The following is a 16,207-nucleotide window of genomic DNA, read 5'->3' on the forward strand; positions in this document are numbered from 1 at the left end:
TGAGATTTTTTTCCCCAAGTAGTTTGCCTATCTGTTGATTAATATTGCTTATTCTAGAATGAGACATATTTCCATATGAATTCCAATTTTATTTTTTATTTTTATAAGCATGCTTGTAAATTAGCATTTGAGAATGTAAGGAGTTTTGTCATAGTTATATCACTGAGTTCTTGGAACTCCCTCAACATTATGTGTGAAAAGTCTTTCATCAAAAATGATTTTAGACTGGGCATGGTGGCTCACGCCTGTAATCCCAGCACTTTGGGAGGCCGAGTCGGGTGGATCACAAGGTCAGTAGTGCAAGACCAGTCTGGCCAACATAGTGAAACCCTGTCTCTACTAAAAATACAAAAAAATAGCTGGGCGTGGTGACAGGTGCCTGTAATCCCAGCTACTCAGGAGGCTGAGGCAGAGAATTGCTTGAACGGGGGAGGCAGAGGTTGCAGTGAGCTGAGATGGTGCCATTACACTCCAATCTGGGTGACAGAATGAGACTCCATCTCCAAAAAAAAGAGAAAGATTTAAAAGACGGGCACAATGGCTCATGCCTATAATCTCAGCACTTCAGGAGGCCGAGGCGGGAGGATCACTTGATGCCAGGAGTTAGAGATCAACCTGGCCAACATGGCAAAGCCCTGGCTCTACTAAAAATACAAAAATTAGCTGGGCATGGTGGCATGTGCCTTTAATCCCAGCTACTCAGAAGGCTGAGGCAGGAGAGTTACTTGACCCTGGGAGGCAGAGATTGCAGTGAGTCACGATCTTGCCACTGCACTCCAGCCTGGGTGACAGAGCAAGACTCTGTCTCAAAAAAAAAAAAAAGGAAAGAAAGAAAATGATTTTAGGCCGGGTGCAGTGGCTCACGCCTGTAATCCCAACACTTTGAGAGGCCAAGGTTGGTGGATCCCTTGAGCCCGTGAGTTTGAGACCAGCCTGGACAACATGGTGAAATCCCATCTCTACTAAAAATACAAAAAAATCAGCCAGGCATGGTGGCACACGCCTGTAATCCCAGCTATTCCAGAGGCTGAGGCATGAGAATCGCTTGAGTTTGGGAAGCGAGGCTGCACTGAGCTGAGATCACGCCACTGCACTCTAGCTTGGGCAACAGAACGAGACTCTGACTCAAAAAAAAAACCAAAAAGATTCTAATGACCTTCCTGTTGTTAAGATTCTTTCAGCCGGGCGCGGTGGCTCAAGCCTGTAATCCCAGCACTTTGGGAGGCCGAGACGGGCGGATCACGAGGTCAGGAGATCGAGACCATCCTGGCGAACACTGTGAAACCCCGTCTCTACTAAAAATACAAAAACTAGCCGGGCGACGTGGCGGGCGCCTGTAGTCCCAGCTACTCGGGAGGCTGAGGCAGGAGAATGGCGTAAACCCGGGAGGCGGAGCTTGCAGTGAGCTGAGATCCGGCCACTGCACTCCAGCCTGGGCGACAGAGCGAGACTCCGCCTCAAAAAAAAAAAAAAGATTCTTTCAAACTTCAGTTTTTTGGATAGTAAAGAATTGGAGGCTGGGCATGGTGACTAATGCCTGTAATCCCAGCACTTTGGGAGGCCAAGGCAGGAGGATTACTTGAGGCCAGGAGTTTGAGACCTACCTGGGCAACATAGGGAGACCCTGTTTTTACAAAAAAAAAAAAAACAGATGAAGGATTAGAGATCACATGATCTAAAGAAGGATTTCTTATCTAGTAATTATTTGCCTTTTCAGTTGTCTTACCAGTACTTATGAAATGACATTTTCTAGTACTTGTTACTTTTTCTTTTCATAACACATTTAATCCAGTATACCTAGAAAAGTTTAGGAAATCAGCATGTATTATCAGTGCTACTTTGCCCATCCATTTTTAAAATTGTTTCTTAATTATGTTTTTTAAGTATTTTGCCAGAACCTTGGAACTATAGGTTTATCCGACTCAATTTATGGAAAATGCCTACATTATAACCTAATCATAAACTGTCGTTATTGTAAAGCAAATTACCCAAATCAGACTTAATTTTATCAGAACACACCTGACTGCATTTTTTCAGTAAAAACAAACATGTTAAAACACATTCGAGGAACATTCTGTAAGCTATCTGTAACAAATTATGGAATGAATCCTGCTAGATACATTACTAAAGCTGTCAGGTAAAGATTATCGGATTGATCCAATATTTAAATAAAAACGTTTTATAAACAATATAATGTCTCTCACTATTTTGCAATATGATATAATGAGTAGTTAAAATTATAAATTATTTATGAGGTAAGGACTATGAAGAAATACATGGTATTCCTTTAGAAAGTTGGAAGATGTATCAAACTCTTTCGATCAATTTTTTAGAAATAATCAAATGAGAGAGTGGGGTATTTAAAAATCGGAAATAGGCCGAACATGGTGGAGGTGGCTCATGCTTGTAATTCCAGCACTTTGGGAGGCCGAGGCAGACGGATCACCTGACGTCAGGAGTTCAAGACCAGCCTGGCCAACATGGTGAAACCCCATCTCTAGTAAAAATACAAAAATTAGGCCAGGCACAGTGGCTCACACATGTAATCCCAGCACTTTGGGAGGCCGAGGCGGGCAGATCACAAGGTCGAGAGATCGAGACCATCCTGGCCAACATGGTGAAACCCCATCTCTACTAAAAATACAAAAAAGTTAGCTGGGTGTGGCGGCGTGGGCCTCTAGTCCCAGCTGCTCAGGAGTCTGAGGCAGGAGAATTGCTTGAACCCAGGAGGTGGAGGTTGTAGTGAGCTGAGATTGCACCACTGCACTCTAGCCTGGTGACAGACTGAGACTCTGTCTCCAAAAACACATACACACACAAAAAACCACAAAAATTAGCCAGGTGTGGTGGTACACGCCTGTGTTCACAGTTACCTAGACTGAGGCATGAGAATTGCGGGCTGAGGCGGAGGTTGCAGTGAGCCAAGATCGAGTCACTGCACTCCAGCTTGGACAACAGAATGACATCATGTGTCAAAAAAAAAAGGCCAGGTGTGGTGGCTCACGCCTGTAATCCCAGCACTTGGGAGGCCAAGGCAGGATGATCACCTGAGGTTAGGAGTTTGAAACTAGCCTGGCCAACATCGTGAAACCCCATCTCTACTAAAAATACAAAATTAGCTGGGTATGGTGGCACATGCCTGTAATTCCAGCTACTTGAGAGGCTGACGTACAAGAATTGCTTGAACCTGGGAGGCAGAGGTTGCAATGAGCTGAGATCATACCATTGCACTCCACCCTGGGTGACAAGAGTGAAACTCTGTCTCAAAACCAAACAAAAAGTCAGAAATAAGTCCATTAATTGTATTAGATGCCCTGTCAAACATAAAGTATATATAGCTAGAAAGTGAATTAGACTAGCAGCCAGCCTGTAAGCTTTCTTTAACAGCAAGTAAAAAGCATTAAGCCATTTATAAGACAAAATATCAATTGCCATTAGGATATTTCATGATATGATTTGATGGAAATAGTTGTAAACTACTAATTGAATGATCAGTGATATCAAACATGAATTAATACATTGCCTACTTTGTAAGAGGCACTGCTGAAGAGCTTGCACATGTTAACATACAGTACCTCTACCCTATGAGGTAGATAGTATTGTTAATCCTATTTTTAAAGACAAGGAAAATGAGGCACAGAGGTCCAGTCCAGTTATTTGTCTAAGACACATCAAGTAAGTGACTGAGCTGGCATTTGAACCTTCGAGAAAGCAAATAAAAGTTTAGTTATCTGGAAAACATTCCTGATCCATCTGAAAGCACTGGCATCAGTAACCTGTACTATTTTAGCTATTTGTTGGGTAAAGTTTATTTTTCCTAGAGTTGAGTGTTAAGATCATCCATAAAGAATCTCTTACTTTTAAGGGGGCCAGATACGGTAGCTCACGCCTGTAATCCCAGCACTTTGGGAGGCCAAGCCTGGCAGATCACCTGAGGTCAGGAGTTCGTGACCAGCCTGGACAACATGGAGAAACCCCATCTCTACTAAAAATGCAAAAATTAGCCAGGCATGGTGGCGTGTGCCTGTAATTCCAGCTACTAGGGAGCCTGAGGCAGCAGAATTGCTTGAACCTCGGAGGCGTAGGTTGCAGTGAGTCGGGATAGCACCACTGCACTCCAGCCTGAGTGACAGAGCAAGAGAGCAAGACTCCATCTCAAAAAAAAAAAGGAAAGAAAAGAATCTCTTAGTTTTAAATTGTGGGAGGGAACAAAAGCCCTTTTTTAATGGATTATTTTGCTTTGCTCTAATGGGGCTGTCCTTCAAGAGCAATGCATTCCCTGAGCTTCAGGATGGAAAGGTGGAATCAGTCCAGTTACCCCACTCTGCAGTACTACATTATACCTGAATTTAAGATACCCCAACAGAGACTGAGGCCCACATCGTATCATACACACACTTAGAAAGGAAATTCTTTGGTGGGTTTATGATGCCTGAAAGATTCCCAATATCGATATTTCAAATTGTCCCTTTGTTTGTTACTCCAGGAGGTTTTTACACGCTGAGGCAATGCATCATAGTAAGATGGCTGAGAGGTATGCCTTTGTTTTGTTTTTGGACCTCAGGTGCATAGACTTGGTTTAATCATAATCCTTGTGTCACTCATCATTGGTCCATGCATGGCTCTCTTTTATTTATTTTAGTTACTTTAGTTATTTTAAATAATGTTAATAAGCAGCCATGAACCTACCAGACAAAAGCTAGAACCCTGTAAATAACATACTTTAATCATATTACCCCTACCCCCACCAACCTATCCCCTTGCTTTCCTCCACCTGAGGTAACCATCATCCCTGTTTTCTTTTGTATATACTTTTTGTTGCCATCTATATGTACTCATAAAAGGTTATATTTTAAAATTTTTGTTAATTTTATAAAAGCACATCAGGCTGTTTGTAATATTTTGGGAATGACTTTTTAAACTAATATTATATTGCTAAGATTCAGCCATATTATTGCATCTGCCTTTATTTTATAACGTGAGTAATTGTGAAAGAGTAGATGTGAAAGAAGAACTTGCTGAAACAGGCATCCTCAAAGCTCAATCTTAGGAAAGCAGACATGGATATGGAAATTCCTTTAAAAAAAATTCCAGGTGTACCTCCTTGGAGAGTCTTCATGTACGTCGTAGAGGTACACAGATCCAGGTTGAGGACTATAGGTGTATATCACTAGGTGGGGTTGCTTAAGGGGATTGGTAGATATTCTGGGCAAGTTTTTTCACCTTTCTAAGCGTCAAGTTTCTCATCTTTAAAATAGATACAACAGTAACATTCCATTAAATACTTTATTAGGGTAAGAAGAAAGCATTTATAAATCAAATATTTGTATCTTTAAGCAAAAGTTACTCTCTCATGTCATCAGTTGTGTGAAGTTATTTTAAGATAGAATTGACTAGGATTATGGGCAGTTTTGGTAGTTGTTATTCACAACTCTAAATGATGAGCCACTCTATGCCTGGATTACCTGTTTTGAAAACTCGTCTGTAGCATCAGTTTAATTCTAGAGCATTTGGCTAGACAAGCAAGTTAGTAAAAAGTAAGCTTTTATTGTAAAGTTCTTCACAAATGTTATGTTCTAGCCTTCCTTTTTTTTTTCTTTTTCTTTCTTTTTTTTTTTTGAGACAGGGTCTGGCTCTGTCACCCAGGCCAGAGTGCAGTGGCATGATCTTGGCTCTGTGCAGCCTCTGCCTCCCAGACTGAAGCCATCCTCCCACCTCAGCATCCCAAGTAGCTGGGACTACAGACATGTGCCACCACGCCTGGCTAATTTTTTTGTAGAGACAGGGTTTCACCATGTTGCCCAGGCTGGTGAACTCCTGAGCTCAAGTGATCCACCCACCTTGGCCTCCCAAAGTGCCGGGATTACAGGCATGAGCCACTGCGCCTGGCCCTTTACTATTTTTTTTATCCCATATCTAGTTTCTGCAAATGGCATATTTTTCTGTTTTGTGTGATAGGGCCTGGCTCTGTCACCTAGGCTGGAGTGCAATTACATGATCTCAGCTCACTGCAACCTCCACCACCCGGGCTCAAGCTATCCTCCCACCTCAGCCTCCCAAGTAGCTGGGACTGCAGGTGCACAACACCATGCCCAACTAATTTTTGTATTTTTGGCAAAGACAGGGTTTTGCCATGTTGCCCAGGCTGGTCTTGAACTCCTGGGCTCAAGCAATCCTCCTGTTTTGGCCTCCCTAAGCGCTGGGATTATAGGCGTGAGCCTCTGTGCCTGGCTGGAAGTGGCATAGTTTTTCTGCCTTCTTTTTCATGTCTTATTCAGTGTATGACGTACTATCATAAGAACTGACTTTGAAAGGTTGCACCAACAGTGATAGTAGGCTTTTTTTTTTTTTTTTTTTCTTTTTTGGAGACAGAGTTTCAGTCTTGTCGCTCAGGCTGGAGCGCAGTGGCACAATCTCGGCTCACTGCAACCTCCATCTTCTGGGTTCAAGCAATTCTCCTGCCTCATACTCCTGAGTAGCTGGGATTTACAGGTGCCCGCCACCATGCCTGGCTAATTTTTGTATTTTTAGTAGAGACGGGGTTTTGCCATGTTGGCCAGGATGGTCTCAAACTCCTGACCTCAGATGATCCACCTGTGTCGGCCTCCCAAAGTGCTGGGATTACAGGCGTGCCTGGCATAGTAGCCTATTTTTATGAATATATATTCTTCATTCATAATTTTGATAAATGATTATTTATTGATTATTCAAAAGCCAAAGAAAAATAGTTTACCTGTAAAAACAAAGCAAGCCCTGAAGGAAGTGGGACACTAAGGATGATTTTTATTGGAGGAGTTTTATAGAGCCATTCTCTGAAATCTTCAAGAACTATTTGGGGTGGGGGCATAACTTTGGTGCTACATAGTAACTAGCATTTTTTGTTAAGAAATGCCATTTACAATTTAATTCCTTTTTTTTTTTCAGTCTTCCTTTATGGCAAGATTGTCATGAGTTATGGAGTAAAAAGCGAAGAAGACAGAAGCAGATGGGCATGACTGATGATGTTTCCACAATTAAAGCCCCTAGGAAGGATTTGTCTCTGGGCTTGGATGACAGCAGAACCAACACACCCCAGGGTGTGCTGCCATCTTCACAGCTGAAATCTCAGGGCAACTCAAATGTGGCACCTGGTCAGTAATGCTTCCATGGGTTGGTTTTCTTCACATTGTTTTGCAGTTAATGCTGATCATACTGCTGTAGTGTTAAAGCATCTTGTGGCTCATGATGAAAATTAACATTTATTCGCTGAACCAGACATTTCTTTGTGCCAGTACAGAAGTTTCCTTGCTATTGGCACCACAATTTTAAGTAATCGTAAGGTAACTTATAAAGAAGCATCAAATTACCTGACTGGCAAGTCCTCGGATTTCTGTATTTCCTTTTTGCTCTTAAAGGTGCAGGAGTCAGTAAGTCTTTTACTGACACTACTTTCAGTGAGGCTCAGCATTCAGTGTCTACAGATGCTTAAGGAGTAGGAAGAAAGGTATGAGAGCTAAAAATCATTATGAGAGCTCTTTCATACCATAGTGTCCTCATGTCACTCCTAATGTTATCATTTCTCTGGTTATATTAAAGAATCTTAAAGATTGGGGCCAGGCATGTTGGCTCACGCCTGTAATCCTAGCACTTTGGGAGGCCGAGGCGGATGGATCACCTGAGATCGGGAGTTTGAGACCAGCCTGGCCAACATGGTAAAACCCCGTCTCTACTAAAAGTTCAAAAATTAGCTGGGCATGGTGGCACACACCTGTAATCCCAGCTACTCGGATGCTGAGGAAGAATCGCTTGAACCTGGGAGGTAGAGGTTGCAGTGAGCCGAGATTGCGCCACTGTACTCCAGCCTGCACGACAGGAGCGAGACTCCACCTCAATATATATATATATATATTTATGTATGTGAATCTGATATTTGTGCCCAAAATAAAATATGAGAAGGGAAGGCCAGGCATGGTGGCTCACGTCTATAATCCCAACTCTTTGGGAGGCCACGATGGGCAGACCACTTGAGTCCATGAGTTCGAGACCAGCCCAGACAACTTCCTGAAATTCTGTCTCTACTGAAAATACAAAAAAAAAAAAAAAAATTAGCTGGGTATGGTGGCACACAACTGTAATCCCAGCTACTCAGGAGGCTCAGGCACGAGAATTGCTTGAACCCAGGAGGCAGATGTTGCAGTGAGCCAAGATTGCGCCACTGCACTCCAGCCTGGGTAACAGAGCGAGACTGTCGCCAAAAAAAAAAAGGGGGTATCTTATATCTAGTTATTTTAGGGAAATGTAAATTTCTTCCTCTGACTCAATCTGTCATAGAGTAAGTTTTTTGATGCAAAGTCTGCCTCTTTAATGTTGTCGAGTATTAAAATCATTTAACAACTTTTTTAAAAGGACCTCCACTCCCTCATTTTGCCTAAAGCATCCAGAAGCACTCACCTTTAGTTTAAGTTGTATGAAAACAGAGACTGGTATCAAATAGAGAGAGTTGTGTGTGTGTGTGTGTGTGTGTGTGTGTGTGTGTGTAGGTGGTGGCTTATTAAACATGAAAAAATAGCACTTCTTAAGAGATGAGTATATGTTGATTGATCAGTTAGTTGATTAAAACAGATGTGTGGATCAGACTGAACTTTTGGTGGTTGAAGATAAATATAGATTAACTGAGAAAGCTTTAGAAAGATAACCATGAATGCTTGCCGATGTAGTCTACAAGCTTCTACTTGACCTTGGTTCAACTGCATACTTAAAGTACCCATTCTATGAATACCAAAAGCAATTATTTGTTGTTCAAAAGTATTATTTCTTGAAATAGTCTATTCCCCTTATACATTAAAATATTTGCCCTGCTAACAAAAGGATGTGAAATGGCAATAACAGAAACTTTGGATGGTACTCCCACAATTTTTAGTTTTCCCAGGCAACAGTTGTCATATTTAGCAAGACTCTCAGGTCTTTATTTGTGGTCCTCTTCATGGAACTGATGTGTAAAACTCTACTAAACCTAGTACAACAGAGGGTTGTTAGTTTACTCATTTTAGCTGGTAAAAAATGAATTGCCCCTTCTGGGCTCATTTTGTTGTTGTTAATTTGCTCTAACTTACTTTACAACCCTGTTTTAATGGTGGAGAGTTTTATTTTTTATTTTCCTTTTTTAACTTTAATTTTTTTTTTTTTGAGACAGAGTCTCTGTTGCCCAGGCTGGAGTACAGTGACACAATCTGAGCTCCCTGCAATCTCCGCCTCCCAGGTTCAAGTGATTCTCCTGCCTCAGCCTCCAGAGTAGCTGGGATTACAGGCATGTGCCATCACACTTGGCTAATTTTTGTATTTTTAGTAGAGATGAGGTTTTGCCACTTTGGCTAGGCTGGTCTTGAATCCTGACTTCAAGTTATCTATAAATAGCTGGGTGCGGTGGCTCATGCCTGTAATCCCAGCACTTTGGGAGGCTGGGGCGGGCTGGTAGCTTATGTTCAGGATTTCGAGACCAGCCTAGGTAACGTGGCAAAACCCCATCTCTACAAAAAATACAAAAATTAGCCGGGCCTATATTCCCAGTTACTTGGGGGACTGAAGCGGGAAGATTGCTTGAGCCTAGGAGGTCAAGGCTGCAGTGAGCTGAGATTGTACCACTGGCACTCTGGCCTGGATGATAAAGTGAGACCCTGTCTAAAAAAATCAAAAGAGAAAAGAAAAAAATCAGTATTCTGATTAAGAAGTGAGAATTCCAGGCTGGGCATGGTGGCTTATGCCTGCAATCCCAGCACTTTGGGAGGCTGAGGTGGGTGGATCACCTGAGGTCAGGAGTTCAAGACCAGTCTGGCCAACATGGCAAAACCCTGTCTACTAAAAATAAATCAATTAGCCACGCATGGTGGTGCATGCCTGTAATCCCAGCTACTAGCAGGGGAATTGCTTAAACCTGGGAGGCAGAGGTTACATATCACACCACTGCACTCCAGCCTGGGGAACAGAGCAAGACTCTGTCTCAAAAAAAAAACAGTGAGAATTCTGTTTTTTTGAAAAAAAGATGAATCCTCTGAGTCATTTTCTTCTCCATCATCAGTAAGTGTGCTGAAATAAGAAACGCCCCTTCAGCAAAAGAGGCACCTCAATTAAAGACCACATCCCTGAATTCACATGGAGAGACTACCTGTGCTAACAGGGAAATGAAAATGAGGAAAAATGACTTTTGATGTGTAGCATACAAGCATGCTCACAGGTCATAAGAATAACTTGCAGAAGTATCTCAAAATATATAAAGAGAATATAAAAGCATTAAACATCAGTTTTTCATCATCGTAGAGTTCCTCTTCTATCAATCTGTCAGCTGTGATTATGGGAATTTCTTACCATTGCAGTCTTATAGTTACCATATATGGTATTATATGCATTTGAGCCTTGTCATTATGTGTGATTAAGATAAGCTTGCTTGAGGGAGGACCTGTGTAAATTATCCCAAGTCTAAACTGAAAGTTGGAAAAACAACTGAATCCCTATTACTGGTGATGAGTTAATACTATCATATGCATATATTAATAGTAAACATGTTTCTGTAGGCATTCCTAACTTACCCAAAGTTGCTTACAAAAAAAAGGTAATTTGAATACAAGCACAGGCATTTTATCAGAATCTGCAAAACGTCATAGTTTCAATATAGTGCAAAGATAACCTTAGATTTTGCATAATAAACTTTATTTTAGAGAAAGTATGGTGTAGTTAAGAGCTCAGATTCTGGAATCAGAATATCGGGATTCAGATCTCACCTCTGCCACTTACAGAATATTTGACCTTGGGCAAGTTGCTCGGTCTCTTTCGGTGTCAGTTTCTTCTCAGTAAAAGGAGGTTAATAATAGAGTCTGCCTTATAAGGTTATTGTAAGGAATAAAGGATATTAAATGCTTAGAAGGTACATGACACTCCCTTAGCTGTTATCATTATCATTATTCATTTCCCATTCACAATGTGCTGTTTCCTGGTTAAATCCATAACATGAGTTTTTAGTAGTGGTCTTGATTTTCCTTTTGAAGTATTTACCCCTAAAGATAAGTTATTCAACATTGACTGCAGTTCTTTTTATGTACAGGTACATTTTAAATGTACATGATATTTAACTAGACTTGAGGTTCTCTTTTTACAATATTTCTTAAATACGCTCCCTCAAATATACATTTTCATATGGTAATACAGAGCCATTTTGGTGTGGGGGTGGGAGGAGCTGTGAATTATGGCAGTTCTAATTAATATAATTTTGTCTTTAGTAAAAACAGGCCCTGGACAGCACTTAAACCACAGTGAATTGGCAATTCTTCTAAACCTACTACAATCTAAAACAAGTGTTAATATGGCTGATTTTGTCCAAGTGTTGAACATTAAGGTAAACTCTGAGACTCAACAGCAGCTAAATAAAATAAACCTTCCTGCTGGAATTTTGGCAACAGGTGAAAAACAGACAGATCCGTCAACACCACAACAGGAGTCTTCAAAACCGTTGGGAGGAATTCAGCCTTCTCAGACCATCCAGCCTAAAGTGGAGACTGATGCTGCCCAGGCGGCTGTGCAGAGTGCATTTGCAGTTCTGTTGACTCAGTTAATAAAGGCTCAGCAGTCAAAGCAGAAAGATGTGCTACTAGAAGAGAGGGAAAATGGATCGGGACATGAAGCATCATTACAACTCAGGCCACCTCCAGAACCTAGCACTCCGGTGTCGGGTAAGTGTGCAAATACCAGACCACTAACACGGCTGCATTACATTGTCTACTCAGTGTTGCTGACTATTTATAATGTGTATAGTTCAGTGACATTGCTAAAAGATGTCCTGAAAAATCTCAGGTTACTGGCAATATGTTGGTTTTTTAGTCTGTTTACTTCCAGGAATGGATTCTTTAACAAATTATCTATGTGAGATAGAACTCATTATGAATGGTAAAGAAATTTCTAAGGTAAACCTGTGGTTAATAAATAATATTTAACTCCAAATACAAAAGGATACTTGACTGAGGCATAATTTATGTATACAGTAGCTTTTGTTCCTTAAGCAATGAAGTATATGTGAATTATGCACCCAGCCAATTATAGCTGGGTGCAGTGGCTCACACCTATAATCCCAGCACTTTGAGAAGCTGAAGTGGGAAGATTGCCTGAACCCAGGAATTCAATACCTATCTGGGCAACATAGTGAGACCCTGTCTCTAAAAACACTTTTTTAATTAACTGGACATGGTGGCACATGCCTGTGGTTCCAGCTACTTGGAAGGCTGAGGTGGGTGGATCACTTGAGCCCAGGAGGTCAAGGCTGCAGTGAGCTGTGATCACTCCACTGCACTCCAGTCTGGGTGACAGTGAGACCATGTCACAAAAAAAGTTGTTTTTTAAAGAGAAGTCACATACAGAAAAATTTACCAGTTAACATAGTACCGGTAAACTTTTTGCTTTTTTCATTTAACATTTTGCCAGAGATGGAACTTCTAATCATCTTTAGGACTACCTACAGTAAACACTGAATATTTTGAATATTTAGTTTTCCATGGTAACTTTTGACCTTGTTTTTGCTCTGTTTCACTTAGGACAAGATGACCTCATCCAGCATCAGGATATGAGGATCTTGGAGCTAACACCAGAACCAGACCGGCCTCGAATTCTGCCTCCTGACCAACGACCTCCTGAGCCTCCTGAACCACCACCAGTCACGGAGGAAGATCTAGATTATCGGACAGAAAACCAGCATGTACCCACCACCAGTTCTTCATTAACTGATCCTCATGCTGGAGTGAAGGCAGCCCTGTTACAGCTGCTTGCTCAGCATCAGCCCCAGGATGACCCCAAAAGAGAAGGTGGGATTGATTATCAAGCAGGAGACACTTACGTGTCCACTTCAGACTACAAGGACAACTTTGGATCATCTTCTTTCTCTTCTGCTCCTTATGTTAGCAATGATGGTCTAGGAAGCAGTTCTGCTCCACCACTAGAACGACGTAGTTTCATTGGAAATTCAGATATTCAGTCTTTGGATAACTACAGTACTGCTTCATCTCATTCTGGTGGTCCACCTCAGCCTTCTGCCTTTTCTGAGTCGTTTCCCAGTTCAGTAGCTGGTTTTGGAGACATTTACCTCAATGCTGGTCCCATGTTGTTTAGTGGAGACAAGGACCATAGATTTGAATATAGCCATGGTCCTATTGCAGTCCTGGCAAACAGCAGTGACCCTTCCACGGGGCCAGAGAGTACTCATCCTTTGCCAGCAAAGATGCACAACTATAACTATGGTGGTAACTTACAGGAAAACCCAAGTGGCCCCAGCCTCATGCATGGACAGACCTGGACTTCTCCTGCCCAAGGACCTGGATATTCACAAGGATACAGGGGACATATTAGCACATCAACTGGCAGAGGCAGAGGCAGAGGGTTACCATACTGAGTATCTGTTTTTCCTCAGGCACATCATTTTTATCTGGAAAGACTTTTCTAGCTGCAGTTTAAGGCAGCAATCCAAGAGACTTGAATAATAATAATTCAACAACAGCTTTATTTTTATGTGGAGAAGGGTCTTGCATACAATAGTTTAAAAAGACAAAAAAAAAACCTTTGCTTAAATTCATGCTGTTCTAAAAACTAGATCTGTCGATTGTACATCTTCACAAATTCTAGTTAACAATTTTATTTTGTATTCTTGCAGTTTTAAGTGGATGCTAATTTTAGGGACATAAGCCTTTTATGGCCCTCTTGCAGATCTTCTGAACTATGCACATTTGTGCTTTTTTTGTAAGTTTGGACCAACTTTTATGTAACAAACAGCCCCTCCCCACCTCCAGTTTTACAACAATCAGAAAGGGCACTGATTTATTTGGTATTTTTCTTTTTACAAAGCTACCTTTAGTCAAAGGTCACTGTCAGTCTTTGCACCTGCTTTCAGTGTTATTGTGAAAGGTGTACTTTGTGCTCATTTCAGAAAATAAAACACAACCTTTCTCTTGATGCAACAGTTTTATAAGAAAAAAATGGTCAACGTTATTTTTGTTTTGTTTTGCAGATTATCATAGCCTAGCAAAATGCATTTAAATGAAATAGTGGGTTTTATATGAAAACTATGGGTGGGGCGGGGAGGGAAAGTAAGTGCCTTAACAGGTAAGCTTAAGGTCTGAAAAAAAATAGTTAACTTTTACCCCCATTTGTCTTTTAAAGGGAATCAATGCATTAAAAAGGCAGGAAGCTCTCAAGTTTTCAGGGGCTGCCTGTTCAGTTCCGGTTAGGTCCATTCCCTCTGCCTGTCACACTTTTCTCCTTTTCTGCCTGTCTTTGGGATGTGTTACCTTTCACTACTACCTTCTCTTGATAGGAGAGTGAGAGCAAAGAAAGGGAGAACTGCAATCAGTACCTTTTGTTTGATAAGTTCTAAAAAGTTTTGTCATTTAAATGGTTGAAAGTAATAGCTCTAGGAGAATTTTAGAGTACCATTTTCTTTCAGGCTGCCATATTATCCCTGTTTCCATTTGCCATGGATAATTGGAGGGCCATAGTATAGAAGCAAGAGTTAATAACAGAACTTGCATAAATGTGTTAAAGTTCATGGGGGAGGGGTGGCAAATACCATATTTTAAGTTATGCAATTGCCATTTTAAGAAAGTCAATTCTATTCACTTGTTAACTAGAAACATTGCCTAGATTGAGTTTATTGAAGCAAAAAGAAAAGGCAATGAGAGAGAACTTTTATCTTCCTTCCTGTCACCTTCTATATAGTTGATTATGACTTCTGCCAGACTTAGAGCAACAACTTTAGTTCATTTCAACATTTTTTTTTTGTTTTTATGAAGAGCATCAAAGAATGGAGTAGTCCTTATTTAAACTGTAATGGTGTCAATTCTCACTGTGTGCACACTCTTACACATATACACACAATTATTATTCTAGAAAGGAACCAAAGGTAAATAACCAGTGTTTCCATTATCACTAAATGGAAAAATTGACTGGAAGTTAGAGTTGTGCCAATTAATCATTTTGTTCATTAACTGTTCTGGTAACTTATTTTTTTTTATTGGAATCTTAAATTGGAACAACTGTTACAGAATGTATATTGCTCCAGTTCTAAAGCCAGTTAACCCTGTGCCCTCTAACTTACGAACCTTCATTTCAAAACAGTATGTGGGAAGCCCTGTAGTTTGATAACAGTAAAATTATTTTAAAGAGGATAATTTACCATTTTACTACTATAAAACAGTTGATATCAGTTGACCATTTTATTTTTTGATGGACTCTTTGTTGTTGGGAGAAAGAAATGAATGGAAGAAAAAATATTTTGCTTTTATTTGAATATTGATTACTAACAACTTATAAACTACATTGCAGGAAATGAAGAAATATTTTGAAATTAGCAAAACAGCAACAGTATTCAAGTATCTGAAATTTTAATATGGTGAGTCTTAGAGCTTTAGACTTTCCTATCAGTGACAGTATCTAAGTTATTCTCAATAGTCACACTTGATAATTCTGCTGACCATAAGCAGCTAACCTACAATTGAAGATATTTATGTGACATGAATAGCCTGTGTTTTAAAAATTAAATATTTTATATAAAATGGAACTGTGTTTGGATAGTTTTTCTAATCAAACATTTCAGTTACATATTTATGTTGGGAGAGTGGCTGGGAGGACAGGGAAATTTTTGCTTTGAAATTGAAAATTTGAACTAGAACTTCTAATACTATCCTAAGACAGCATTGCTTGTGAGACATACCAGTCTTTTATATATCACTTAGAAGAAAAAATGTTTGCCAGTTAAGCCACAATACAATGCTAAGATGTCATCAATTATAAGCTGCATCCCAGATTCAGACATGTTATTATATAGAATATTTGTCTTATAATTGATGAAATCTGATAGTAAAAAATTTTAATGCTTCCCTCCATAGCATTTAATATTTTAATTCAGTGAATTTGGATTAATAGAACAAAGTTGGGAAATCACTAATTCTGTAGGTTATAATAAAGCAGTCATTGCTGAAAATTTGAGTGAAATCTAAGGAACACAAAATATTGCTTAAATTTTTTGGAAAACAGGTAAGTCAGATTTCAAGTTAAGAAGACAAAAATATAAAAGATTTGACCTACCAAAAGAAGAAAGTATTTATCTTCTCCCATGTGAATTCCCTTTTGTGGTTACTGACACAGCAGGTTTTTCTGCATGCAACTCAGCATGTTTCCCACATCTTCATTATTTGTTAGA

General features: G+C 40.2%; 1 protein-coding gene across 3 annotated transcripts in view; it reads left to right on the plus strand.

Annotated features, from left to right (window-relative positions):
• Nucleotides 1–15,561, plus strand: part of CDK13 (cyclin dependent kinase 13) — a 143,088-nt gene extending 127,527 nt beyond the window's left edge. Inside the window, exons 12-14 of one of the 3 annotated variants that reach the window (XM_033193739.1) lie at nucleotides 6,925–7,130; nucleotides 11,430–11,699; nucleotides 12,555–15,561. In XM_033193739.1, coding sequence (XP_033049630.1) covers nucleotides 6,925–7,130; nucleotides 11,430–11,699; nucleotides 12,555–13,405 — 1,327 coding nt within the window. In that variant the 3' untranslated portion in view covers nucleotides 13,406–15,561. Of the gene's footprint in view, nucleotides 1–6,924; nucleotides 7,131–11,249; nucleotides 11,700–12,554 lie in introns of all 3 variants that reach the window. The other 2 variants (XM_033193738.1, XM_033193737.1) reach the window with 2 other exon arrangements.
• The last annotated feature ends 646 nt before the right edge of the window (nucleotides 15,562–16,207 follow it).

This window comes from Trachypithecus francoisi, unplaced genomic scaffold, assembly GCF_009764315.1.
Source record: "Trachypithecus francoisi isolate TF-2019V2 unplaced genomic scaffold, Tfra_2.0 Lachesis_group4, whole genome shotgun sequence".
Taxonomy (NCBI): Eukaryota; Metazoa; Chordata; class Mammalia; order Primates; family Cercopithecidae; genus Trachypithecus; species Trachypithecus francoisi.